The 24,622-nt window shown below is 43.6% G+C and overlaps 4 protein-coding genes, 1 long non-coding RNA gene and 1 pseudogene across 9 annotated transcripts; 4 read left to right on the top strand and 2 right to left on the bottom strand.

Moving 5' to 3' along the window:
• The first annotated feature begins 234 nt into the window (after positions 1-234).
• Positions 235-5,318, top strand: LOC4326095 (uncharacterized). 2 transcript variants are annotated; one of them, XM_015791363.3, is made up of 12 exons: positions 235-646; positions 777-932; positions 1,748-1,897; positions 1,998-2,132; positions 2,602-2,654; positions 2,727-2,933; positions 3,044-3,154; positions 3,241-3,740; positions 3,995-4,163; positions 4,428-4,667; positions 4,742-4,873; positions 4,960-5,318. In XM_015791363.3, exons 2-12 carry the CDS (start codon positions 797-799, stop codon positions 5,092-5,094), a joined length of 1,968 nt encoding a protein of 655 aa, XP_015646849.1. In that variant the 5' UTR covers positions 235-646; positions 777-796; the 3' UTR covers positions 5,095-5,318. The 2 variants fall into 2 exon arrangements, with proteins under 2 accessions (XP_015646849.1, XP_066164530.1); XM_066308433.1 differs by lacking the exon at positions 235-646 and having other exon boundaries at positions 1,974-2,132.
• A 754-nt stretch (positions 5,319-6,072) lies between these two features.
• On the top strand, positions 6,073-14,150 carry LOC4326093 (rust resistance kinase Lr10). 4 transcript variants are annotated; one of them, XM_066308423.1, is made up of 6 exons: positions 10,289-10,980; positions 11,189-11,253; positions 11,355-11,864; positions 11,958-12,367; positions 12,519-12,682; positions 12,810-14,150. In XM_066308423.1, exons 3-6 carry the CDS (start codon positions 11,619-11,621, stop codon positions 13,928-13,930), a joined length of 1,941 nt encoding a protein of 646 aa, XP_066164520.1. In that variant the 5' UTR covers positions 10,289-10,980; positions 11,189-11,253; positions 11,355-11,618; the 3' UTR covers positions 13,931-14,150. The 4 variants fall into 4 exon arrangements, with proteins under 4 accessions (XP_066164517.1, XP_066164518.1, XP_066164520.1 ...); XM_066308421.1 differs by having other exon boundaries at positions 8,490-10,980; positions 11,387-12,367; XM_015791383.3 differs by having other exon boundaries at positions 11,355-12,367.
• On the bottom strand, positions 8,638-10,750 carry LOC107281769 (rust resistance kinase Lr10-like; annotated as a pseudogene).
• A 347-nt stretch (positions 14,151-14,497) lies between the features above and the next one.
• On the top strand, positions 14,498-17,978 carry LOC107281768 (uncharacterized). Its single transcript, XR_001547651.3, has 4 exons — positions 14,498-14,818; positions 15,233-15,345; positions 17,148-17,304; positions 17,569-17,978. It is a non-coding gene; the product is annotated as an uncharacterized lncRNA (long non-coding RNA).
• On the bottom strand, positions 15,506-19,758 carry LOC9272259 (rust resistance kinase Lr10). Its single transcript, XM_015791399.3, has 3 exons — positions 18,734-19,758; positions 16,831-16,854; positions 15,506-16,599 (listed from the first exon to the last, which is right to left on the bottom strand). Exons 1-3 carry the CDS (start codon positions 19,626-19,628, stop codon positions 15,527-15,529), a joined length of 1,992 nt encoding a protein of 663 aa, XP_015646885.1. The 5' UTR covers positions 19,629-19,758; the 3' UTR covers positions 15,506-15,526.
• A 1,202-nt stretch (positions 19,759-20,960) lies between these two features.
• On the top strand, positions 20,961-23,583 carry LOC4326092 (rust resistance kinase Lr10). The gene is made up of 3 exons (XM_015791347.3): positions 20,961-21,739; positions 21,863-22,089; positions 22,197-23,583. Exons 1-3 carry the CDS (start codon positions 20,982-20,984, stop codon positions 23,342-23,344), a joined length of 2,133 nt encoding a protein of 710 aa, XP_015646833.1. The 5' UTR covers positions 20,961-20,981; the 3' UTR covers positions 23,345-23,583.
• The last annotated feature ends 1,039 nt before the right edge of the window (positions 23,584-24,622 follow it).

Below are 24,622 nucleotides of genomic sequence, written 5' to 3'. Positions count from 1 at the left end.
TATTCAAACTAGTGCAATTTGACTCCCTCAGCGGTTTTGGATGGCGGTTTTGCTGATGTGGCGTTGACGTGCCGACCCGATGGCAACCGTGCGGTGCCGTACCGGCCCATGGGCTCAGACGTCGGGCCAAGCACGGCACGGCTGAACGGGTCGTGCCGGCACGGCCCACGAGCGGGCGTGCCGTGCCGTTCCTGGGCCGGCTACAGTGCTGCCGTGCTCGGGCCGGCACGCCTTGGCCCGGCCCATTTGGCCAGGTATACTAGTCGGCTCCAGTCCTCCTCCCCCCAGCGACCTAAGCCGCCACCGCCCTCGCCGCGCTACCGCCAGCGCCGCCTGCCGTCCCTCCGTCCCTCCTCCTCCGGCGGGCGCGCGGCCTGCCGTCCCTCGCCGCGCGACCGCCAGCGCCGCCTGCCGTCCGCCGTCCCTCCTCCGCCAGCCTCCGTCGCCGCCTCCCACCAGCGCCGGCCCGTCGGCGTCCCCCAGGCCCCAGCGCGCGACCACCAGAGCTCGCCGCTGCCGGAGCTCGCCCGTCATCGTCGCTCAGGCCCCCAGGCCCTCGCCGGAGCTCGCCCGTCATCGTCGCCCACCGAGCCACTTCATACTTCAATCAAGCTATTTGTTCAAAGCCTCCTTTCTTGATTTGATGGTAGGGTTAGTGTTATTTGTAAAGAGAAAACCAGCTTCCAGATCTCGAATTTGCCTCAAACTTATCTTCTCTTGTAGATCTGGAAGCTAGGTTTTCTCTTTACAAATAACACTATTTTTTCCCCCATTAGGTCTGCCCTGTGTCAGCAGGATGCCGCGCAAGGTTGTCTCTGGGCCTGACTACGATGATGAGTACAATGATGACTATGATGAGTATGATGAAGACTATGATGATTACGGTGGGACTGGGCACAGTGACGACATTCAGCACCCTACGAAGGAGAAAGGTATTATGTCAAAGGTTTGAAGCTAGTACTAGACAGTGTACACCTCAGCATGTAAGAATGGTGAAATAGCTATTGGAGTCGCTTCATGATGCACACCTAACATATCTACTCGTGTAGGTTAGTCACGGCGGTGTAGGTTACTAGGAGCCTTCACCCGTTATCATAATTTGCTCAGTGGTGTTAAATGTTGTTAATGTCATTACATTGTTTCCATCCTGCATTCGTACTTGCTATCGCATCCTCTATTGCCTGATTATGCAAATAAGAATTTCTAGTGCTTAATTACTCTAAAACTTCCAATAGCATTGCTTGTTCAAACAAATGCAGTGATCGTGTAGCTTATGTTTGCCGATTACCTGGTCTTGTGATAATTTCCTTGCCCATTTATCCCATCATATGCACTTCAGATATTTGTTTTCTTGAAGGCATTGTTATTCAACATGCATTTTTTGGAATGAGTCAAATATCATTCATCCAGTCCATCAAAATAAAAACTTACTACAAATTAAATCTACCCAAATTGGGTGAGAATCGAAACATAGCTGGCTGCCAGTTAGAACTACCAGTATTACCTACTGGTTGCTTGCTGAATCCTGGTGCATATGCATATTATTGTTTTATATATTTGACACATTTTGAAATAATTCATATGCTTATACATTTAACCGTTGCTTTCCGCATAAGCTCCACGCATCGAATGCTTTGCTTTGTTGTTGTACAGTGAAGTTTTTTTGTGACTTACTCAGCATATCAAGCTAACTGCGTGTAGTGCAGCTCCTTGATCTCTAATGTTATGTCACCACTCTATTGTGCAGAGTCATCGAAGAAGTCCTCAAGTATGGTGCCTGTGCTTTGGAGATGCTCCATGTGCATGTTCGATAATCATGAAAGCATGGTGTATTGTGAGATGTGTGGGGTTTTTCGAGAATCCTTTATGAAATCTGCCAAGGATGGTTCAATAAAAGGTAACATCCTTCACCCATTCTAATTCTCTTTGAATCACAATTTGTATTCTGACAAGGAATTCTAATGTAATCATAGTGTACTATAACTATTAAATTACAGTCCATGGGATACCAAGTGATTTTGGGACACCTTCGATGCCGAAATCTGATTCTACAAAGATGCCAGTGAATACTCGTACTACAGACTTTGGTGGTGACCCTGAGATAAAGAATGCTAGCATATCTCATGAGAAAGGTACTGCTGGTGCAAATGGTAGATGCTGTACAATTTTGTGTATGCAACTCTGTTCTACCTTTAAACTAGCTTCTCCTACCATAACACCTTATTGAGTTATGAAAAGGATAATTCATAATTCACCATATAAAAGAATCACATTAGCTCATCTTATGTGCGGGAAGCAGATTTTGATCCTTTTCTTTCCCAAGCACCATTGTCACTTACTGTGGCTGAACAGATTGTTCCCTTGCATACCACTAAAAAATGTTTCACTTGTTGGACAACAACAACCCACAGCTCACGTGTCATGCCCTCTGAAGTCTGAACCAAGCTACTTTTGTAAGGGTGACTTATTTGTACTTGATTTGCAGATCTTCCCAACCAGTTGTATCATCTGTTGGTTGATAAGCCTTCCTGTTGAAAAAAAAGCCTGTTAGCTTTGTTCTTTTATTGTCACCTTAATTTAAATTATTTTATTATTCAACAGTTGGTTCCACACAGTACGCATCTGTTGGTAGCTCATCAGGCGCTGGGAAAAAGGTGAAACACATTGCACTTCCTGAAGATGTGCCTGTCGAGAGGACAGCTCAATTGATTTCTGATCATTTTCAGCTGAAGGAGGACCAGAGTAGTAGGGCTACCAGTTCTGCACAGAATGAGGATGTGGCCCAGAAACTTTCTTCTGACATACAGAAGCTAGGTTTAGAAAAGAATGAAGTAGATACTGCAAAACCTTATTTACCTGAAGAATATAAGCCTGAGAAGTGGATGTTTGCTAATGAGGAATCAGGAGTGCTGAGCCAACTAAACCTTGCAATAGTATGCTATACTCATCTTCTGTTCTGAATATGGCATATGTTCCGTAACAATTTTGTTATTCTAAAAGTGCTTTGTCTAAATAGGTTACTGTCTACGAACAATTTGTTTAGGTAGGTCATGTTGATTCTGGCAAGTCAACACTCTCTGGGAGACTGCTACATCTGTTAGGAAGGATATCGAAAAAAGATATGCACAAGAATGAGAAGGAGGCTAAAGAAAAAGTAAGTTTATTATTGTTGTTATTGTACTATACTTGATCCTGATGTTCCATTCATATTCTTGTATTATGGAAATTATTTTTTACCAGGGAAAAGGATCATTTGCTTATGCGTGGGCTATGGATGAAAGCAGTGAAGAAAGAGAAAGAGGTGTGACAATGACTGTGGCTGTGGCTTATTTGGAGACCAATAAGTACCGTGTAGTTTTGCTTGACTCTCCAGGCCATAAAGATTTTGTACCAAATATGATATCTGGCGCAACGCAAGCTGATGCAGCTATTCTTGTTGTTGATGCTTGCACTGGTTCATTTGAAGCTGGCATGGACGGTGAAGGAGGGAAAAGTGTTGGCCAGACAAAAGAACATGCTCAGCTTATTAGAAGCTTCGGCGTTGAACAGCTTATTGTTGCGGTCAACAAGATGGATGCCATCGGGTACTCCAAAGAAAGATTCGAGTTCATCAAGGTTCAACTTGGTAGTTTTCTGCGGGCATGCAACTTCAAAGATTCATCTGTTACCTGGATTCCTCTTAGTGCTGTTGAAAATCAGAATTTGATCAAAATTCCTTCTGATGTCCGTTTAACTTCCTGGTAAGTTATGTTTTGACACACTACTTCCATGCCATTCGAAACACTACATTGTGTAGAATTTTTCAACAGAGATGGCTGTTTCATGCATCTTGCAATTTCTAACCTTTTCACATGGTAATATCGACATATTGTAGTAAGCACTCGTGAGAATAGCATTACTGATATTTTGAAATATTTGGGACCATACTGTCTTATTAGAAAAAAAATCATTTGTTTATCTGAAGAATAGGAATCTTGAACTGATGTCCTTTCAGGTATCAAGGATTTTGTCTCTTGGATGCTATAGATTCCTTGCAGCTTCCATCTCGGGATGTTTCAAAGCCCCTCATTCTTCCTATCTGTGATGTTATCAAGTCTCAGTCAACAGGGCAGTTGGCAGCATTTGGAAAATTAGAGACTGGAGCTATTCGAATTGGTTCAAAGGTACATTCCTCACAAATCAGCAGGGACTATTGATACTTGTATATTTCATTGAGATGAGCTCCAAATATGAGGATAGAGGAAAGATTGATCAAGAGCGTTTACATTGTGACATTTGCTAGTTGCATATTTGCATGCCAATCTTTCAGTAACAGCATGATGTCGGAATTTGGTCTTTTTAAAAAATATATATATTTATACTTGCTTTTGTACGCAAATGTCTTGACATTCCTATCTGTTTTGACAGCTTGGAACTTGCTGTTGCAGGTTTTAATTTCACCTTGTGGGGAAGTGGCGACAGTGAAATCCATCGAGCGGGATTCAAATTCATGTGACATAGCAAGAGCTGGTGATAATGTAGCGGTTAGTTTACAGGGCATCGATGGGAGTAAGCTAATAGCAGGTGGGATTCTTTGCAACCCTGGTTTCCCAGTGCCTGTCTCTAACTTCTTGGAGCTAAGGGTTCTAGTGTTGGACGTCACCATTCCTATCCTTATTGGCTATCAGGTAAAGATATGACCAAAAGCTCTCCTTTTGATTATTTTCTTCCCTGATGCAATCTGATAAAAATATGGGCCTAGGTCGAGTTTCACATACATCATGTGAAGGAGGCTGCGAGGGTTACGAAAATCGTGGCATTGCTTGACAAGGCTGGCAAACCAAGCAAAACTGCACCTCGATTTCTTAAGTCAAAGCAGAATGCAGTTGTGCAGGTAACAACTGATCACAGATCCTTGTGAGGAGCCATTGCTTCCGAAGTCATCATTTGCGATGTTGTGATTTTCTTGATATTTGTCAGGTTACCTTAGACGCTCCGGTCTGTGTTGAAGAATTCTCCAAATGCCGAGCTCTTGGCAGGGCATTCTTAAGGTCTGGTGGAAGCACAATCGCTGTTGGAGTCGTAACGCGGGTACTCGGGCAAGATCAGAACTGAAAGACCTCCGCCCAACATCTGAAAATTTGAACGTATCTGCAGCCGTGCCCTGCTTTGGGGTCCATAATATTGTAGTTGACTCAAAACGGTATTGCCGATGAGAAGAAGTTTGGCGACGGCATTTTTCACTGTGTGTTCGTCGCCATTTCAGAATTTAATCCGTCACTCTTTTAGTTATTTGTAATTTTCTTATGCCTAATGAAAAAGGGGGTTTCAGGATTTCATTTTTATTTAGACAGGGGCACAAGAAAAGAAGACAGTGCAACGTACTGCATATAAAATCGCATCCGACCTGACCAATGAATACTACATTTGACTGTTGGTGATAGGGAGGAAATTACGACATGGCCATTAATCCGTTGGTGATTTAATGATCTGATGGCACTAGATCTACATCTACGGAGTTGCTAGAAATATGGCGCTATATGCTACAGTTGATTTTTTTAGCCACTTACACAGTAGTTATATCTTATTTACACCCCACTTACATATATAATTAGTATGTAATTTTCGAATTTACATATGTAATTTTAGTACTTACATATGTAATTTTGAGACTTACATTGTAAATACACTAAAATTACATATGTAATTTAGATACTTACAATGTAAATATATACCGACTATTTTTTATAAAAAATATGGCGCCATAAATATAGCTACATCCCTAGATCTAAGCAAGCATAGCATGATTAGCGCTCGGCTCACTTTGCGTTTTGCGACGAATGGCTTATTTATTATCCGCTCAATCTAACGCGCTCACAACCTAAAAAAGGGGTTAGGAGTTTTAAACACCGACCCTTAATCCGCGCAATCTAGATCGCATCGAACGGCCAGTAAATGAAATACCCAAGGAAGGAAAGGGGTTCGGGGGTGATTCATGTTGGACTCTGGCATGTCGGCCCATGACGGAGGAGGATTCACAGCCCGGCCCAGATGTTACAAGCGAAGTCAGAATGGAACACCACCAGCACCACTAGATGGGCTCAAACGCCCCCGCGGTGGTGTACGGCCGCCTACGCCGCCCGCCGCCCGCCGCCGGTGAGCTTTTCTTCTCTTCCGAGTTCCGAGTTCCGAGCTCCCCCTTCCTGCCCGTTTCCTGTGGTTGGAGTTGGAGGGGTGCGTTTTCTCATCTCCCCCTTCCTGCCCTGCCCTAGCCGATCTCCCCGTCGCCATCAACTCGCGGGCTTGCCGGCCGGCGGCGCCGATCTCCACCCCGCGAGCAGCGTCTCCCGGCGTCCTGCCGCATCCTCTCCGGTGCATGGTTTGGTTCGATTTAGTCTCCTCCTCCGGTGGCCCCGTTCGTTCGTTCGTTCGTTCGGCCCCCAAATCCCAGGCCGCCTCCTCCGCTGGCGGCGGCCCCTTCTCCCCGGTGGTCTTCGCCTCGCGCGACGACGACGCCTGCTCTCCGGTGGCCTCTGCCTTGCGCCGCCTCCTGCGCGACGTACGGTTGCTATACTCCTTACTATCGCTGCGGGTTCTGTTTAATTTGGGGCGATACTACAGATGCGCTTAGCTTCTCTTGCAATACGGTACTCCTTGCCTTTGCCTTAACCTAATTATACTAAGCAATTTGTTTCCGAAAGAAATTGGGGTTCAGCTGAACCCCCCCATGCCCCATGTTACATCAGTCCTTGCAGTCTTTAGTGATTAACCATATGGCCCGCGACCGCTTCAGAGTTTAGCCTGCTAAATATCCTTTAGCAAATTTCTTATCACACCTCTATTTTGCATTTCTGTTTAGCAATCTGTTCTTTCATCGGGGTGTTGAGGGATCAAATTACATTTCATAGTTTAACGAACGCAATTTAGTCTTGATTATTAACAGTCCACAATAATATTACTAGTAGACTACTAGTGATAGATTGGGCGGGGAATATCTCCATTGAACGTTTATAGTGATTAACAAAATTATTCAAGACTGATATTGGTATAATTTCCATGTTTTCAACTTGCAGGAATTTCGCCATTCTGATATAAATTAGTGCATTGCATCAGAAAAATGGTTGTGGGATTAATAAATGCTAATCCTGTAGTTTATGAGAAAAAAGAGAGGCGTGCTCGGCAGGCACCAGAAACCACAGATGAAAATGCGGCAGAGGCTATTGACCAGCTAGAAATATTTGATGTGCTTTCTTCGTTAACTTATCTACATGCTGTGTACCTTTTCTTTCCTGTTATACTTACCTCTATCTGGAGTTCTGCTGCCCTCAAAATTTTTCTTTTGTTTGCACTCCTTAACCTTCTTACATCATATTAGAGATATAAAGGATCCAGAGCGCCCATACTCACTGGAATAGCTTAATGTTGTAACTGAAGATTCAATTGAAATCAATGAAGATTCAATCGAACTGTGCCGCTGCCCGGTGGTTTAATAAAAAATTGCAAAAATATAAATTGATTGGCTAAAATCGCAAGTTTTATACCCTGTCGAACAACCACAGTTCGACAGGTTGTTCGACAGGGTTGTTGGTCCACTTAAAAAAAATACATGGAAGAGCATGGCAGGGTGGCCTATCGAACTGGGGATGTTTGATAGGTCCTGCATGCTACAGTGGCGCACAGTGATTTTTCTCTCTTAGTTTTTATTTTTTATCCGTCGAACAACCACAGTTCGATTGCTCGATAGGGTGTTATACTTGCAATTTTTGTCTGTCAACCTCTATTATTGCGACTCTAATAAAAAAGTATTATTTCTAAAAAGAATCCCTTAAAACTGAACACTTTGGCCAGTCTTCCCTGTACATTCTTGATAGTGAAGTTTACCAATGCCAAATAACATTATCTTGGAAATTTGCTTTGCCGTACCATGGCTCATGCATGACATCGTGGTATTGCAGCGACAGTAGTGGAGAACCGACAGCATATAGGATCTTTGTCATTTTTACTAATATCGATTCTTACTTCTCGATATGCGGCCGTCATGCAACTCAACTTCCACACCCTTTTGTTGTGCTCCTGATGTTAGTGCCACAAACTTTCTGGATTTTAAGGGTCATTTCTGGTACGTGACAATCACACATAACAAATTTCAGTTACGTTTTCCTTTTTCGCTGTATTGTAGTTTCGTCATGCTCTATTTGTTCATACACTTGGTCTCTACAGCAGGGATGAACCTGTTTATGGTGTAGCATGCAGGTTCGTCGTATCTCACTTGAGAACAAAACAAAACAGAAGGCCATGGCTGCATCTCTCTGCATCCAGGCCCTAGCTTAGCTCTATCAGTTTTTATCCCCATATCTGATCGATCGATCTCAATTCAACCTAGCTAGCACCGAGTGGAGTATAGGTATATAGCATATGACGTCGCAAGTATGCATGTACTACACTGCTGGGATTCTCTGATCTTAACTGGTTTGTGCATGCAACCGTATGCATGCATCATGCCTGCGCATGTATAGGAGGAGATGGGCCAAAGAAGGAATGAGAAGCATCCTGCCATGTGACAACCAGCGCCCATATATATATTCTAGCGCAACATGTCACTGAGAGAGGGCATCTCTGATCTATCACTAGGAAGCATAACAGGTGAAGGACAACATGGAACAAAGGGCTATATATGTATAAACTCCTCAAAAATTATTCCTTTTCCAATAAGGATCCTAACTTGTCTGGAAAATAGATATGCATTCCTGTTAGGTTCATGCATTCCGGGTAATCTTACCTTCGCTTCATTTTGGACCATCACAACTCTCTTCTCAAGCATATGAACGATCTCGAGTATGTCGGCTTGTACTCGTCAATTAACTCTCTCAGCTATATGAAAGACCATTTATTTGGCATATGATAAGTTGGATGTAGATGGATAAAATAGTTGAGGGTGGTCCAAAGTGCCACAAAGGTTAAAAACAAAGAACTGGTCGAAAGTGAGAACATTGATTAAAGGGCCAAAGCGAAATATCAGTAATAAAAGATGGCTCTAAGTGAAATTTACTCTAAAAAAATATATATTATCAATAGACAGATGGGATGCTGGTTTCTTTGGGCACCAAGCTGTGTTTCATGATGGATCACCAGTGACCTAGAACTCGTGCAAACATGTTCATGCTGAAGATCCTGTTGCTTTCTGTGTATCTAACATAGGTATGCAAGAGTTCAGAATTAAAATATCAATATGACCCTACATGGAGTTCACTTTTTCTTCTTTTTTCCTTTTGCAAGTACCCAGTATGGTGTTTTTTTCAAGAATATGTATCCAAGAAGGTGCTGACAAGCCAAAGTTCAGGTCATGCTTATTGTGAAAAAGTGAGAAATTAAAGATAACCAGAACACCACATCAAATCTGAGAGCATGTCCATCCTTGGTTCTAGTGATAAGCTAGAGTAGAGAGTATAGTATTGACATTAAGGAATGTGGGTGTGGTTTCTATGGCTGGAATACATGGAACCAACGTGAGGCTTAGCAGTTGTTGCTAAGTAAATTATGTTTTCTTCTTTCTTTTTTTTTCTTTAACTTGGAACATGTATAGGCGGTCCAGTCCAAATGGTTACAATCAAATAAACTATACGTTGATACTAACAATGGTATTTTGGAGAGTGTGTTCATTCATAGCACCCTCTCTAGTTACCAAGGGATGCCTATGCTCCAATCCTAAAGAAAAATTCATTTTGATCTAGGTTACCTTGTAGATGAATGGTTTTTTTTTTAATTTTAAGAATTTCAAAAAAATTCCGTTACTCTTAATCGGTTATAACCTTCTCTTGTGTGCGCGCGTTTTAAATTAGAATAACCATGCATGTGAACCTAGAGCTTTGGTATGCTTCCATTGGCTAGCAGCTGCTCTGATCTGCAGTGTTTACAACTAATTCAACTATGGAAATCTTTTGAACAATTTAATTGGCAAACTTTAAACTAAGAGAATGAAAAGGTAAAGACCATAGAGTTTCCTACCAAGGCAAAGCAAGTCATAATATTGATGTAAGATTTCTGCTTCAGAAAGAGAAAATACCATAATTGCAGAATGCTCGGCCCCTTTGTGAGCTGAAACCACAGTGTTTGCCTTCATTTTCACATTTTTGACAATCTCTGGTTATGTCACTGGAGTACCAAGTGAATACCAACTCATCAACACCGATTACTCCATTTTCTGTTTCCTTAAAAGTTGAGGGTGCCTGGATGCCATTACTAACAACTTTGCAGTCTGGCTGAAGAACAGACAATATGCATAAGGATGTATCAAATACCACTGGCTTGCGTTGTTACTGAGGCAAGTTATTGGGCCAACTACACCGTGCTGATCTCTTGGTAAATCTCTTGAACAACTTACTAAGCTTGCAGCTTCCAATTTTTGAGGTTTGTACACATCAGTTGATAAATTTGTCGAGATGAGCTTCTGAAGTGGGCAGTGAGGTGTGGAATCTACAAGCAGGATGATGGACATGGCAGCATGCTTGTAAGATATTGCAGTCACCTTGCAGGAGCCTAGAACTGGGTGATACAGGATGGTGTCCTGTCCAGAACATGATAACTCCATGAGAGGTGTGCCGCACGACGGAGATTGTGATGCAAGGCGGAGTGGGAACCGGACTTTTGGTCCATGTTTGCTGCACTGATTTGGTGGACAACTCTTGAAGTTGAAGAAGCTCTCGGCATCCCATGCTGTGGCCGCATAGATGAGAAGAGATAGTAGCAGCACAACAACAAGAAGTTTAGCCATGTTTCTGTAGTGCTGTTGAAGATTGAAGGCACAAGGAGAAGGCCATGAATGTAACTATAATGAAATTTACTGGGAGTTTATGCTGTGCTTGTCATGAACTCATGATAGCAGCGTACTTTTGGAGCAATCCCAAAGTACAATGAAACTTCTGTGGTCCCATGTTGCAGTCCTTTTTAGTGTGACTGCATTCCTGGCGTCATCAGAAAATGAAGCCGCACTTCCATGCAACGGTGAACTGTTGTTAGTGTTAAACTTAAACTGTGAATTTGCTGGCAGTGGCTAGAAGCTATTGTAAATGACCCTCTGCAGCACAGCCCTGTGTAGTAAAGATATTGTGAAGTTCTTCATAGATAGTTTACTCCAATCCATATCCAATTGTAAAAGAGTTCTCCGAAAGCCTTATTCTGCACACTGATCTTCCTAATTATTTTGTGACAGATGATGGGACGGACCAGCTTCAGTCCAAATGTGCATCTCGTCTTCACTCTGGAATTCCAGATGAGGTACTCCAGTTTTATTTGCTCTCTCCAAATTTACCAGACCACATGAATTGAATCCCATAGTTTTCACTGCTTTACTGATACTGATGCTCTAATGGATTGAGGCTGGAGACATGCTCTCTTTTGTCACATCCAGGCTCGATTGTTTCCTTCCCCAAGTCAGTCAATGCCATCACTGTCATCTGCTCTCAGCCATGTAATTGTTACCCACCCGTGTCCATTTGCAATTGAGATCCTCTGCTGTATTATCCCTATATTGAAAGTCACTGACATGTGGGCTAAGCATATAGCTAGCTAGCTTGGACAGCAGGCCCCTCTCTATTGTAATAGGCTTGTTTGCACTGCCTGTGAAGCTAGCTACCGTAGCGATGGCTGGTGCGTTTCGTCGTTCTGCTGCCCTGCAGGCCATGGCTGCCTTCTCTGTGCTTGCACTTGTTGTACCAGATCAGGTTCAGGGGAGAGGCAAGTGCCCATCTTTCTCCTGCGGACGTCTTAGCTATGTGCATTTCCCATTCCGTCGTCAAGGCGACCCCGCTGAATGTGGTGTTCCATCATATGAGCTGACTTGTGCAGACAGCAATGCTACAATTCAGATCGACAAGGCAACATACTTGGTAACTGACATCAACTACAGTGATCAGTACTTCTGGGTGGTCGATGCAAGCTTGGATTCAGCTAACAACTGCCCTCTTCCTCGGTGGAGTCAGACTCCTTATAATGAAAACTACAGGCTTGGAGAAGATTCACACCGCCGTGTCCAAGTCCAGTTGTCCCCTGATGTGGATTGGTTCGCTACCTTTGTGAAATGCTCGCAGGAAATGAATAGCAGCAATGTCATGTACAGGCCTGTGGCTTGCCGGAGCGGCAACTCTTCTTTCGTCTATGTGCTAACTGGTCTGGGATCTTATTTAGCTGAGAACCTTGAGCCTTCCTGTGGATACCTGGCAATGACTCCTTTAGCTCTGGGTGGTCTAGAGAATTGGCGAACTGCTACTGCGGCTGCGACACTGGAGGATGTAAATTATGAAGATGTTGTCAGATCCATGAGTGAAGGATTCGCTGTTCGTTTTCCTTTCAGGTCTGGGGGATTCATCGACTGCCTAAGGGGCTTGATCAGGTGAGTCAATTTATTTGGGACTTAAAACTGAACACTTTGGCCCGTCTTCCTTGTACATTCTTGATAGTGAAATTTACCAATGCCAAATAACATTATCTTGGAAATTTGCTTTGCTGTACAATGGCTCATGCATGACATCGTGGTCTTGCAGCGACAGTAATGGAGAACCGACAGTATATCGGATCTTCGTCATTGTTACTAATATCAATTCTTACTTCTCGATATGCGGCCGCCATGCAACTCAACTTCCACACCCTTTTGTTGTGCTCCTGATGTTAGTGCCACAAACTTTCTGGATTTTAAGGGTCATTTCTGGTACGTGACAATCACACATATCAAATTTCAGTTACATTTTCCTTTTTCGCTGTATTGTAGTCTCGTCATGCTCTATTTGTTCATACACTTGGTCTCTACAGCAGGGATGAACATGTTTATGGTGTAGCATGCAGGTTCGTCCTGGTGATGCTGCTGATGTGGACCTCCGTTGCCTACATGTACTGGAAAATAAAGATGAGAGTTGATGAAGTAGAGAAGTTTCTGCAATTGCAACAAATGCTGACCCCAACGAGATACTCCTACACCGACATTATTGCCATCACAAGTCATTACAGAGACAAGCTTGGCCAAGGAGGATATGGCTCCGTCTACAAAGGTGTGCTACTCCCTGGTGATGTCCGAGTTGCCATTAAGATGCTGAAGGGTGACGCAAATTGCAAAGGGGAAGAGTTCATCAGCGAGGTCTCCACCATTGGTAGGATCCACCATGTCAATGTGGTGCGACTCGTCGGGTTCTGCTCTGAAGAAATAAGAAGAGCGCTTGTGTACGAGTATATGCCTCAGGGTTCTCTTGACAAGTACATCTTCTCGTCTGAAAAGAGTTTCTCCTGGGATAAGCTAAATGAAATTGCATTGGGCATTGCCAGAGGGATCAACTACCTGCATCATGGGTGTGATATGCAAATTCTACACTTTGACATCAAACCGCACAACATCCTTCTTGACAACAACTTTGTCCCAAAAGTTGCCGATTTTGGCCTTGCAAAGCTGTACCCAAGGGACAAGAGTTTTGTCCCAGTGAGCGCAGCACGAGGAACAGTGGGATACATAGCTCCTGAGATGATCTCTCGGGGTTTTGGTGCCATATCAAGCAAGTCCGATGTTTACAGCTTCGGGATGCTACTATTGGAGATGGCCGGAGGAAGAAGGAATGCTGATCCGAATGCGGAGAATTCAAGCCAGGCATACTATCCATCACGAGTGTACCGTCAGCTGACCCGACAAGAAACAGGTGAGATCACCGCTGCCGCCGACATGCATGAGTTGGAGAAGAAGCTCTGCATCGTTGGATTGTGGTGCATCCAGATGAGGTCTTGTGACCGACCGATGATGAGCGAGGTGATAGAGATGCTTGAAGGTGGTGTTGATTGTTTGCAAATTCCTCCTAGGCCATTCTTCTGTGACGATGACTACATCCCGGCAATGGAGTCGCTGTATCTGTCCTCCGAGGTGGAGCTGGCTGCAATCTCCGAGGAGGAAGACGAGAGTATCACTGAGTTGAATTAGCTAGTACTAGCAAGTATGGTGTGTTGATGTCTTTTCGTGAGCAGGTTGTGCTCAAGCCTGTGATGATTGTAGACAGTCACACAGATGCAGTTTCTATGCTCCTATTCCTATATTCCTGTAGAATGCGTATATGTGGGCTTGTACGATTTATTATCTTGTGCTTCATCTGTATGAATGCATGCAAAAATCGAGCTAAGCTAGTGTTCTGTGTTGGTCGGCACTGTTGCTATGTTCTTTCCTACGTGACTGAAATCTAGCAATTCCCGGTTCCGATTCATATTTTGCTTATCTATATGCTTATTTGTACGACTTATTAGCAATTAAAAAAATTGTAGATAAAAATTTTAAATACGGGTTCTTAGTAATTCAAAAGTAAATGCTATAAAATAAAATTCCGTGAAAAAACCACAAAATCTATAAGTTATAAAAATGGTCGATTTACAGTTATAAAAATTTCCACGAGCAGAAAGAAGACAGGCCTCCCGCAGGTCTTTTTTGGTCCAAATGCAAATAAAGGCCCATTAGCGGCAGGAGCTTTAGGGCCGGCCCCATTACTAGCCCTAGGCCGAGCTTAGTTTCTGGTTGCAAACCGTACGGAATCCCCTTTCCTCCCTCTCTTGCCACGAACCCTTCGCCGTCGCCGGCGATCCCACCGACTCCCGGCCGCCTCTGCTTCCCCGGCGATGTCTCTTCTTAGCACTGCGCCGTCAACGCGCGTTGCCCGGTCTATGCGTCGCCTTCAGTTCTCCCTGCGTCCTTGTGAGACCCGAGCCGCAAATCCAGGCCCCAAGCGAGATGCCATGCCGAGCCGCAGGATTGACAGAACTCGGGGAGATCTCCTGATCCGGTGGTTGTTCAGTTCGCTGCCCCCTCCTTGCATTGATAAAGGTAGCCCGTTTCCTCTGCTTTTGATTATTTTTGCTAAGTTTTATTAAAGTGTACTTATTCACTAGTCGAGTCCATGCCCATTCATCTCTTCACATTGCAAATTCGTAGCTCCTCGATTGCTTGCCCAGCAGCATCCTGTTTGCTTGAGATTTCCATCAGATAGATAGGCGGGCCCTGACTTTTTGAATGGGATGGATAGGAATGTGACCAAGCCAACTTTACTTATTATACTTCTTAGTTCAGTGAGGAATTTAGGATATGAATCTACTTCTTTATTCAGTGACGAATTCAGGGTATGAATGTTACCCTAGTCGGCCGTTCGCACGGACAAACAGACAAAAATAATACTCTTTGCTTCGATATTTTATATTTGTGCTGCCTGGGAAAAATTGCCATAATTCAATTTCCTTTCAGGATTTTCTTGCAAGCCACTAGCTACGGACCCATGAATTACTGAAATAGTGCAGCCAGGAGTACTCTGCACACCATGGTTTGATGGAGATATATCATAGCAACAACTGAACACGGTAATCACATCAACTGATGTGTTTCTTATTACTTGTATTACATTACATGGTAAAGAGCCACGATTCATAATTCATACAGTTATCAATGTGCAGTCAAGGTGCATATTATGCAATTTCTAGACATTACTATGCAACACGTCAACTAAGTATAAGTGTATAACTCCCATAACATTACTATGATTTATGGCACAGCATGGCTTTCATATGAAACAAATGGCTTAGGGGGCACCTCTATATTCTGCAACCTTCCAGTTAGCATGTTTACAACCTTCGTCATCGAGGGACGGTTTCTTGGGTTCCACTGAATGCACCACAATGCCACTAGGGCCATCTGTCTAACCTTCAGTCTATCTTCTTCAGTCATTTCCCTACTAAGTACAAAGTCCTGCCCAGTAATTACTTTCTCATAGATCCATTCTGGAAAGTAGACCTCATTTTGGTTCTGAATACTCGGGTCTGAGTTCCTCCTTCCACTAACCATTTCTAACACGAGCATGCCAAAACTGTATACATCTGACTTGTAAGATATCTCCCCAAAGTTCCTAGAATATAACTCTGGTGCAATGTAGCCCATTGTGCCTCTTGCTTTGGTCAAGGTAACAATGCTTTGGTCCCTTGCACACAGCTTTGCAAGACCAAAGTCTGAAATCTTCGGATTGAAGTTATAGTCCAGCAAGATATTATGAGGCTTGATATCAAAATGGAGGATGCGCTGGTTGCATCCTTGATGCAGGTACTCCATTCCTCGGGCAATGCCTAAGGCAATATCTAACATCTTGTTTGCTGCTAGGAGTTCTTGAGAAGTATTTGGGTCATGCAAGAATATATATTTCTCCAATGATTCATTAGGCATGAATTCGTAGATAAGAATGTGTCTTGTTCCATCAGAGCAGAAGCCCAGAAGGCGGACAATGTTTATATGATGAATTTGTCCAATGGTTGCTACTTCATTGATGAATTCTTCTCCATTTCCTGTAGTGTGTTCTATCATTTTAACTGCCACGGGCACTCCGTTTGGTAGTTCTCCTTTGTAGACACTTCCAAATCCACCCTGACCTAATTGTTCCTTGAAGCGTCTTGCTATCTTCTTAACATCAGAGAAATTGTACCTTGTGGGTTTCGATGTGCCGTATGTCCTGAGGAACATTTCAACCTTCAAATGTACCTCCTCGTCATACCTTGACTTCAGCGAAATATAGAGCACAGTGGCTATGATCAATGAAAGAACAACAAATGCAGCTGCCGATGATGTAGCTGAATAAACAGAGAATGGGAAATCAGCGCATTGCAATAGGATAGAAAGCTATGGACTAGTGATCAACTGATTGTAGTTGCCTGATGGGTAAGGCAAGGTAGTGTCCTTTTTAGCAAAATATTGAGTCAGAAGCGCCAGCAATAAGAACTTTTTATTGCTGATAAGTTATAACAGTGCTTCTTCTCTCTTTTGAATAATGAATAGAGGGTAGGTTTGAATTATAGCAGTACCTGAAATGACTTTGACACTCGAACCTGCAAGTACCAAAAAAGATAATAAGATTTGATTGATGGTTTAACTGATAATGAACAAGTACTTCTTGAAAAAACAATGAGATCCAGCATAGTTAATTAGTTACACAACATGTCAACAGAACATGGCCCTAGTGGGATAGGATAGAGTTTTAGTTTTAAAGGAACAACTGCACTATGAGTCTATGGTTATATGAATATGTTTGCAATAGTGAATTTTTCCTTACATCTTAGTTAGCAGTATCATCATAAGCCAGTTCTGCATACTAGCTCTGATAATTTTGTCATTATGCTAGAATGCCAGATAAGGATGTTAGAGCGAGTTGAGGTTGATTGCGGGTTAACTTATCAAGGGTTCCACATATCAACTCTTGTATCTACTGATCATTCATTGAAGCAACCACAGATCTAGCTGCAGCTCCTGTTGTATCAGTTAACAAAAGCAATACTCAGGTTATATCTTTCTCAGTCAAGTGCTCCCTCGCAGTCTCAATTATTTACACTTTCGAGCTACTTTGTAATTCTAGAGGCAGCCAGACGCCACCTTGGTTACTCCTGGGTGTTTTGTTTTGTCTTGCATGGTTTCATAGTTCATATGGGTCCATCAAACTATTTCATTTTTCCAGGAGCACATTACCTCAGTGTATTAGCAAAATCAGCTCCAGAATGAGCCAGAGTGACATCGATATTCAATCATTTTCTCTTTTTTTTTTCCAGGATTGGTTGTCAACTGGCTCTCCTGCAGTTCCAGGATGAACCAGGACAGTATCGAAAATGCAGCCACAAAATCTGACAAGTCAGTAATGCCAGAAGGGAATGTGATTCCTATGGACTCAGCGACTGAAGTATAATATGGTCTGACGTGTTTACTTCTATGGCCTCATGAGTCACTTGATACTGTTGGTAGGTAATCTTTTCTGTTTTAGTTTGTGTTTATTCCTCAGAAAATATTCTTAAGGATTGTATCAAGTGCGTATGAACTAGCATGTGTACTGGTCCGTTTACCAACTCTAGCAACTCGAAGTTCTTTAATTTTTCCTTTTTGTTATTTGTGACGATGCTGAGCTAAATATGTTGATGGAGGATTTTTCTTCTCTATGTTATCCAAATTGTGTTTCTTGGGTAAATATCGTGAAAAATCTTAACAGTATATGAGATTGTTACATATAAAAACTGGCTGGTTATGCTTGTTTAAAAATAAAAAGCTGGCTATTTATTAATTGGTGCAAAAGACTCAGACAGTTATTATGTGTGCAATCTTTTGTGTGTAACATTATATCACCGTACTTCTCATGAAACTTTTGGCCAATTTTATTTCATCATTTGCTTTCTGGTCCTTTTTGTAACAATGCTCTAGTGTCCTGTATACCTGAAAATATCTCTGAGAAGTTCCAGATTTTATTATCAAATATCAAATTATCCTACTGATGCCCGTCGAACAAATATAGTTCTATCTTCATTTCACTAAGTATTGGGACATTTTTATTGGAATTGTATGGAAGGAATAATGACTTAATGTGCGAGAAAGCTAGCTAGTAAGCTTCCTAGATGGTTGCTAGGAGCAGACTACTGGCCTGCAAAAATAATTTTGCAGTATATCTCATGTAAGATTAATGATGCGAGAGCAGCACTCTAGTACTGTATGGCTAAATCATAATAGCTACTCCCTCCATTTCATAATATAGCAACCTAGGACCAGATGTGACACTTCATAGTACAATGAATCTAAACAGTAAGCAGGTTCGGATTTGTTGTACTATGAAGTGTCTCGTCCGGTACTAGATTGCTATATTATGGGACGGAGGGAGTGGAAAATAGAAAAGTAGTTCAGGAAATAAAACTAGGGTGATAGGATTGGATTTTGAGAAGTTAGCAATGGTACCGTGATGCTCGCGGCTCATGCAGAATGTTCGATTCCTTTGTGAGCTGAATGCGCAGCGGTGCTTTTGACGTTCGCACTCTGTGCAGTTAATGGTAACTTCGTCATCAGAATACCAACTGACAGTCGTCTCAGCAAAGTTGATGAATTTTTCTGCTCTTTCCTTGAATGTTGGGCCACCGATATCAGAGTAGGCTGGACCGGGTATTGGAATGGAGCCTCTGGAGACGATCCTGCAGTCCAAGGGAAGCACATACATGCATAGCCGAGCATCCACCAAATATGAGAAGTGACTTGCCTCACTGGGGCAGGAGATTGGGCCGGTGATATAATCGGCGTTGTTCATGAAAGCGTAGCCATCGACTGGAGAAGTACCATTTGGTGTGAACTCTTTTGAACAGCGTACTATTTTTGCAGGAGCCCAGCTGTATAATTTACATCTATGGTAGTCGTAAGGCTGTAGATTGTCAAAGATGAGCTTCTGAAGCGGGCATGGAGACGAGGAGTACACAAGCGGGATGATGCTCATGATGGCCTCCTTGTAATCTATGGAGGTGACCTTGCAAGGCCCCAGAAATGGGTGATGTAGGATGGTGTCTTGGCCGGAGCATGCTAGCTTGGCGCATGAAGCGCCGCATGCTGATGATGTGTTGCTGGATTGCAGGCCGTGAGGGAACCGGATCTCTGGTCCACCGTCGCTGCACCGGGACACTGGGCAATGCCTGAAGAAGTCTTGGTCTTCCCAGCCTGAAGCTGTGGTGGCACTGTAGCTGTAGGTGCCATGGCTGAGGAGAGCAAGCAGGAGATACATGGCGAGAAATTTGCTACTCATCCTGATCTCTGACTCTATAGGTGCAAAAGCAATTGGTTTGATAACTGTAGTCTGTAGGTACTCCATATATGTACATAAAGTGAAGGCGGATATATATATGTGGGCTCAGGATAGTGTAACTGTGTGCTTCATTGTAAGCAACAATGCGCTGTATGTTCTTCCTGTTTCGTGCTATATAAGTCGTTTTTCATATTACAAGTCACTTTGACTTTTTCCTAATTAAACATTTTTAAGTTTGATTAAATTTATAAAAAAATTTAGCAACATATAAATTCTAAAAGACCAAATTAGTTTCATTACAACTAATATTTAATACATTTTGATAATATGTTTGTTTTGTATTAAAAATATTGTCGTATTTTTCTATAAATTTGATTAGAGTTTGACTAGTAAAAAAAAAAGGTAAAGCTATGAAAGAGCTTGACAGGTAAAAAAAGTTAAAAGCTATGAAACGGAGGGGGTGCTTTGGAAAATCATGCCGGCCTAGGACTGACCTTGAACATCGTAGACTTGCTCCAGTCCACTCATGTCCAATCTCATGAGAGATTAACATATGAAGAATTGAAGAAACCGGCCAGTAAAGTTTAATTCCCGTGTGGAAATTAGGCCTGGCGCACGCAGAAATGCTAATTCACGCGCGCGAGCTTTGTTGTCGTACAGTACTACAGTCAAAAGTTCGCAACACGCAAGTATGTTCATTTTTTAAGACAGCAGACGCCGCTCGTCCATCCATTTTACTAAAAATATAAATATATTTTTTATGACTTGCTTTTATTATCGAAGAAATTATAATCTTAACTTATACTTTTACATATTTGTAATAAATTTTTTAATAAAACAAATAATCAAACATTATAAAAAATCAACAATATCATTAAAAAAATAAAAAGGGTAGTATATTCTACTACCGAGTAGCCTGTTTAGTTACTGCTTTTAGCACTGTGAGCCGAGAGTTTTGGCTTTGGCCACTTGATCTGTACTTTGGCTTTGGCTTTCACTGCCTTTTCTTTGATCGACGAACGAGTTCGATGGTCGCATAAGGTCGACTTAATATAAATAAGAAATATGTAATGGACACAACCTATAGCATAAGATCGACCTAATATAAATTCGAACTTTAAAGGTTCGGCCGAGCTGAAAGATTGAAAAAATTACTTGTTTTTCATGCGCATGTTTTCCGCACTATTAACCGTTGTAATTTTTTTGAAAACAATATATATACAATATTGTTATTTAAAAGCCACGTTAATCTATTTTTTTAATTTAAAATAATTAATATCTAATTAATTATGCGTTAATGGCTAAGACGTATACTCAATTTTCTGTTTTCCCCTTCTTGGTAGCGCGTACGTCGTACTACTTATAAGTAGGAGCCGGCCGAGCGAGCAACAAGTAGCTAGCTTGGTAGCCTACACTAGAATGGAAGCAGCTGCTTTGTCGACCGTCCTGTGTGTGCTCGCACTTGTGGTAGCGGATGCAGATCATCACGTCGTCCATGTCCAAGGACGACGGCATCGTCAGTGCCAACCTTTCTCCTGCGGCCATCTCTCAAACATAACTCATCCTTTTCGCCGGCGAGGCGACCCTCGCAGGTGCGGCGTCTCGTCGTACGAGCTAGACTGCAGCAGCGATGATGGCAAGGCCACCATTCGGATCAACACAGGGAAATACTATGTGAGTAGCATCGACTACACTGCTTCCATCTTTTGGGTCGTCGACGCCAACCTGCAGGATGATGCAAACAGCAGCTGCCCTCTTCCTCGCTCGGACCAGCTGCCTTACGTTGGTCTGGGTATCCCAGGATCACACGACAGCTGGGACTTGGGCCTTGATGATATGATTACTTGGGTCGGCTTTGTCAATTGTTCGCAGGAACTAATTACGAACAGTAGTAGCAAATACCAGCCCATGAATTGCCTGACCACGACTTCGTCCTACGTTTATTATATGCTCCCATCGTTTGGAGCACCATCTATCCAAGACATCGAACCTTCTTGTGGATACTTGGCCATGACTCCTATCGGCGGTGGCAGTAACGGTAACAGCATTAATCTGTCCGAATATGAAGATGTTGTAAAATCCATGAGGGGTGGATTTGCCGTCAAATTTCCTACATATGGAGGACCTTGGACTACTTGGTATGGTCTCATCAAAGATTGCCTCAACGAGTCTGTTAGGTGAGCGCCTTAATTCCTTATAATCTCGAAACCTTTACTTTATCATCTGAAAAGGGCCGATTTTGTTTAGCTCTTCTCCTCCAATCCCGTTTAATTAACTCTTTCCAATAAATGATCTTGCAGCTTAGCTGATAGCCATGACAATCCATTACCCAGAGTAGGCATCAAAGACCGGATCATTGACATCCTTTCTATTGACCTCCGTTTCTGGGGATGCATGATAGGCATATCCAGACGGTATTACCTCGACATGCGTCTTTCCATCAGCGACATGATCCGCGGCGTTGATCATTCTCTTTACCATAAGCTCTTCATAATATACACCTTGTGTCTTGTCAAGTGGATTGCTGGTAATTAACTTTTGCATTTTTGTTCCACTCAATTCTACAGTATACAGTATCAGAGCTGGTCACACCACATATTGCATTGCAAAATTCATTAGCCTTTTCGTATTCAGTGCTATGCAGGTTTGTGTTCGCACCGTTGGTCGTGATGATTTTTCTTACTCGCAAGTACTGGAAAACAAGGATTGCAATTGATGCAGTCGAAAAGTTCCTTCGGATGCAAGATATGCTAGGCCCCAAGAGGTACGCCTACACGGACATCATAGCAATCACAAGCCATTTCAGAGACAAGCTGGGCCAAGGAGGATATGGGTCTGTGTACAAGGGTGTGTTTCTCCCGGGTGATGTTCATGTCGCCATCAAGATGTTGGATGGCAACTCCAATTGCAATGGAGAAGACTTCATTAGTGAAGTTGCCACCATAGGCAGGATCCATCACATCAACGTGGTGCGTCTTGTGGGGTTCTGCTCCGAAGAAATGAGAAGGGCCTTGGTTTACGAATACATGCCTAGAGGATCTCTAAACAAGTATATCTTCTCATCCGAGAGAAGCTTCTCTTGGGACAAGCTCAATGAGATTGCTCTGGGCATTGCTAGAGGGATCAACTACCTGCATCAGGGGTGCGAGATGCAGATTCTACACTTTGATATCAAGCCAGACAACATCCTTCTTGATGATAACTTTGTTCCAAAGGTTGCTGATTTCGGCCTCGCAAAACTGTACCCAAGGGAGAAGAGCTTTGTGTCAGATAGGGCTTTACGGGGAACAGTAGGTTATATGGCTCCTGAGATGGTATCCCGGAGCTTTGGCGTTATATCTGACAAATCCGATGTTTATAGCTTTGGAATGTTGTTGCTTGAGATGGCTGGAGGTAGAAGGAATGCAGATCCAAATGCAAACTCAAATGCAAGCAGGGCATACTACCCAGCATGGGTGTATGACCAGCTGATAGCAGATCAACAAGTTGATGAGATATCCAATGTTGCTGACATGCATGAGCTGGAGAGGAAGCTATGCCTTGTTGGGCTGTGGTGCATTCAGATGAAATCACACGATCGCCTGACGATGAGCGAGGCAATAGAGATGCTCGAAGGGGGTGTGGATGCGCTGCAAGTGCCTCCGAGACCATTTTTCTGCGATGGGGATGGCATTGGCAATGGCATGCCACCTCCACAAGTCATGGATTCTTACTTTCACTCCTCCGAGCTTACTGCAATTTCAGAAGAGGACGATGGAATATCTGAATTAGCCAGTAGCTAGGCTGTGATGACAATGATGAATCTAGCTAGCAATTAGCGTTCATAAATAATGGTTGTTATTATTCCATATTCATCGATCCAACAATTGATATTTACTAATGCTTAAAATTTTTTCCGTGTATGAAATACTACTATAAATAAGCAACTAGCTGCTGGTGCTAGTGTGTTATTAGTCATCAAGTTGGAGCATTATATTTGCGGAAAAAGTACACCGAAGGTCCCTCAACTTGTCACCGAGTTAAAAAACGTCCCCTAATCACAAAACCAGATATTCGGAGTCCCTTAACTAATCAAAACCGGTCATAATGGATCCTTCGGTGGTTTTGACCCCGGTTTTGGCCTACGTGGCGGCTGAGTCAGCGTGGGACCCACACGGGCTCCACATGCCAGCCTGGCCACGTAAGCCTCCCCCTCTTTCCCCTCCTTTCCCTTCTCCCTCTCTCTCTCTCTCTTCTTTTCTCTTCACTTCTTTGGGCAAGCCGGCGGGCGGCTGAGGAGCAAGCCACCGGGCGAGGCGGCGGCGGCAGCCGGTCGCGAATGGCGTCGGTGACGCTGCGTCGCCGCCATTGGCGAAGCGGCCCCGCGCGGGCGGGCGCCGTGGTGTTGGGCGCGGAGGCGGAGGCGAGGCCGTCTCACGTCGTTTAAGTCCCCGTCTCGGGCGGCGAGGAAGGCAAGGACGAGGTTGACGTCGACCGCCGCGGGGTCGTCGCCCTCCGCGCTCGGCGGCGGCGAGGGCGCGCTCGGCGGTGGCGCGCGCCTCTCGGAGTCGCTCACCGCTCGGCACCGGCTTCATCGACAACCCGCTCAGCACCGGCTTCAGCGCCGTGCCGTCCCTCGCCGCCATCCCCACCAACCAGTCCGTCGCCCGGGCGTCATAGTGCAGGCGGCGACGGGGAAAGAGAAGGCAGGCGGCGGCCGGCGCGCGAGAGGGCAGCGGCGGCGGTGGGGAAAGAGAAGGCAGGCGGCGGGGAGGGAGGGGACAGCTATCGTTGCACAATGTTTTTCTGGTGCTGGATCTGCTGGAAAACGCATGCGAGTCATTACTTGATAGCATCGTTGCAGAGAATGCAAAGCGTTTCTGCTTGATCTGAGTGAAGCTATCTGGAGGCAATGTAAGCATCATTTTTCCATGTAACCATGTTCAGTATCTATCTATGCCATTTGATTGCGATTCAGATAACCAGAAAACGCTCACATCAGCATGCATTTACCCAAGTTCATACAATGTCAGGCTGGAGACATACTTATATCTTTCATGTACACCATGATTTACACTGTA

The sequence above is a fragment of the Oryza sativa genome, chromosome 1, assembly GCF_034140825.1.
Source record: "Oryza sativa Japonica Group chromosome 1, ASM3414082v1".
NCBI classification, from domain to species: Eukaryota; Viridiplantae; Streptophyta; class Magnoliopsida; order Poales; family Poaceae; genus Oryza; species Oryza sativa.
This window is presented reverse-complemented; position numbering and strand designations above follow the sequence as displayed.

Coding starts and splice junctions, on each gene's coding strand:
- LOC4326095 (XM_015791363.3), top strand. CDS start 797: ATGCCGCGCAAGGTTGTCTCTGGGCCTGACTACGATGATGAGTACAAT. Junction 1,898..1,997: donor CAAGGATGGTTCAATAAAAG/GTAACATCCTTC, acceptor ATTAAATTACAG/TCCATGGGATACCAAGTGAT. Junction 3,155..3,240: donor AGAAGGAGGCTAAAGAAAAA/GTAAGTTTATTA, acceptor ATTTTTTACCAG/GGAAAAGGATCATTTGCTTA.
- LOC4326093 (XM_066308420.1), top strand. CDS start 11,619: ATGGCTGGTGCGTTTCGTCGTTCTGCTGCCCTGCAGGCCATGGCTGCC. Junction 12,368..12,518: donor TGCCTAAGGGGCTTGATCAG/GTGAGTCAATTT, acceptor GTGGTCTTGCAG/CGACAGTAATGGAGAACCGA. Junction 12,683..12,809: donor GATTTTAAGGGTCATTTCTG/GTACGTGACAAT, acceptor TTTATGGTGTAG/CATGCAGGTTCGTCCTGGTG.
- LOC9272259 (XM_015791399.3), bottom strand. CDS start 19,628: ATGGAGTACCTACAGACTACAGTTATCAAACCAATTGCTTTTGCACCT. Junction 16,855..18,733: donor CATGAGCCGCGAGCATCACG/GTACCATTGCTA, acceptor TGGTACTTGCAG/GTTCGAGTGTCAAAGTCATT. Junction 16,600..16,830: donor GAGTGTCAAAGTCATTTCAG/GTACTGCTATAA, acceptor CTGTTTATTCAG/CTACATCATCGGCAGCTGCA.
- LOC4326092 (XM_015791347.3), top strand. CDS start 20,982: ATGGAAGCAGCTGCTTTGTCGACCGTCCTGTGTGTGCTCGCACTTGTG. Junction 21,740..21,862: donor TGCCTCAACGAGTCTGTTAG/GTGAGCGCCTTA, acceptor ATGATCTTGCAG/CTTAGCTGATAGCCATGACA. Junction 22,090..22,196: donor TCTTGTCAAGTGGATTGCTG/GTAATTAACTTT, acceptor TTTCGTATTCAG/TGCTATGCAGGTTTGTGTTC.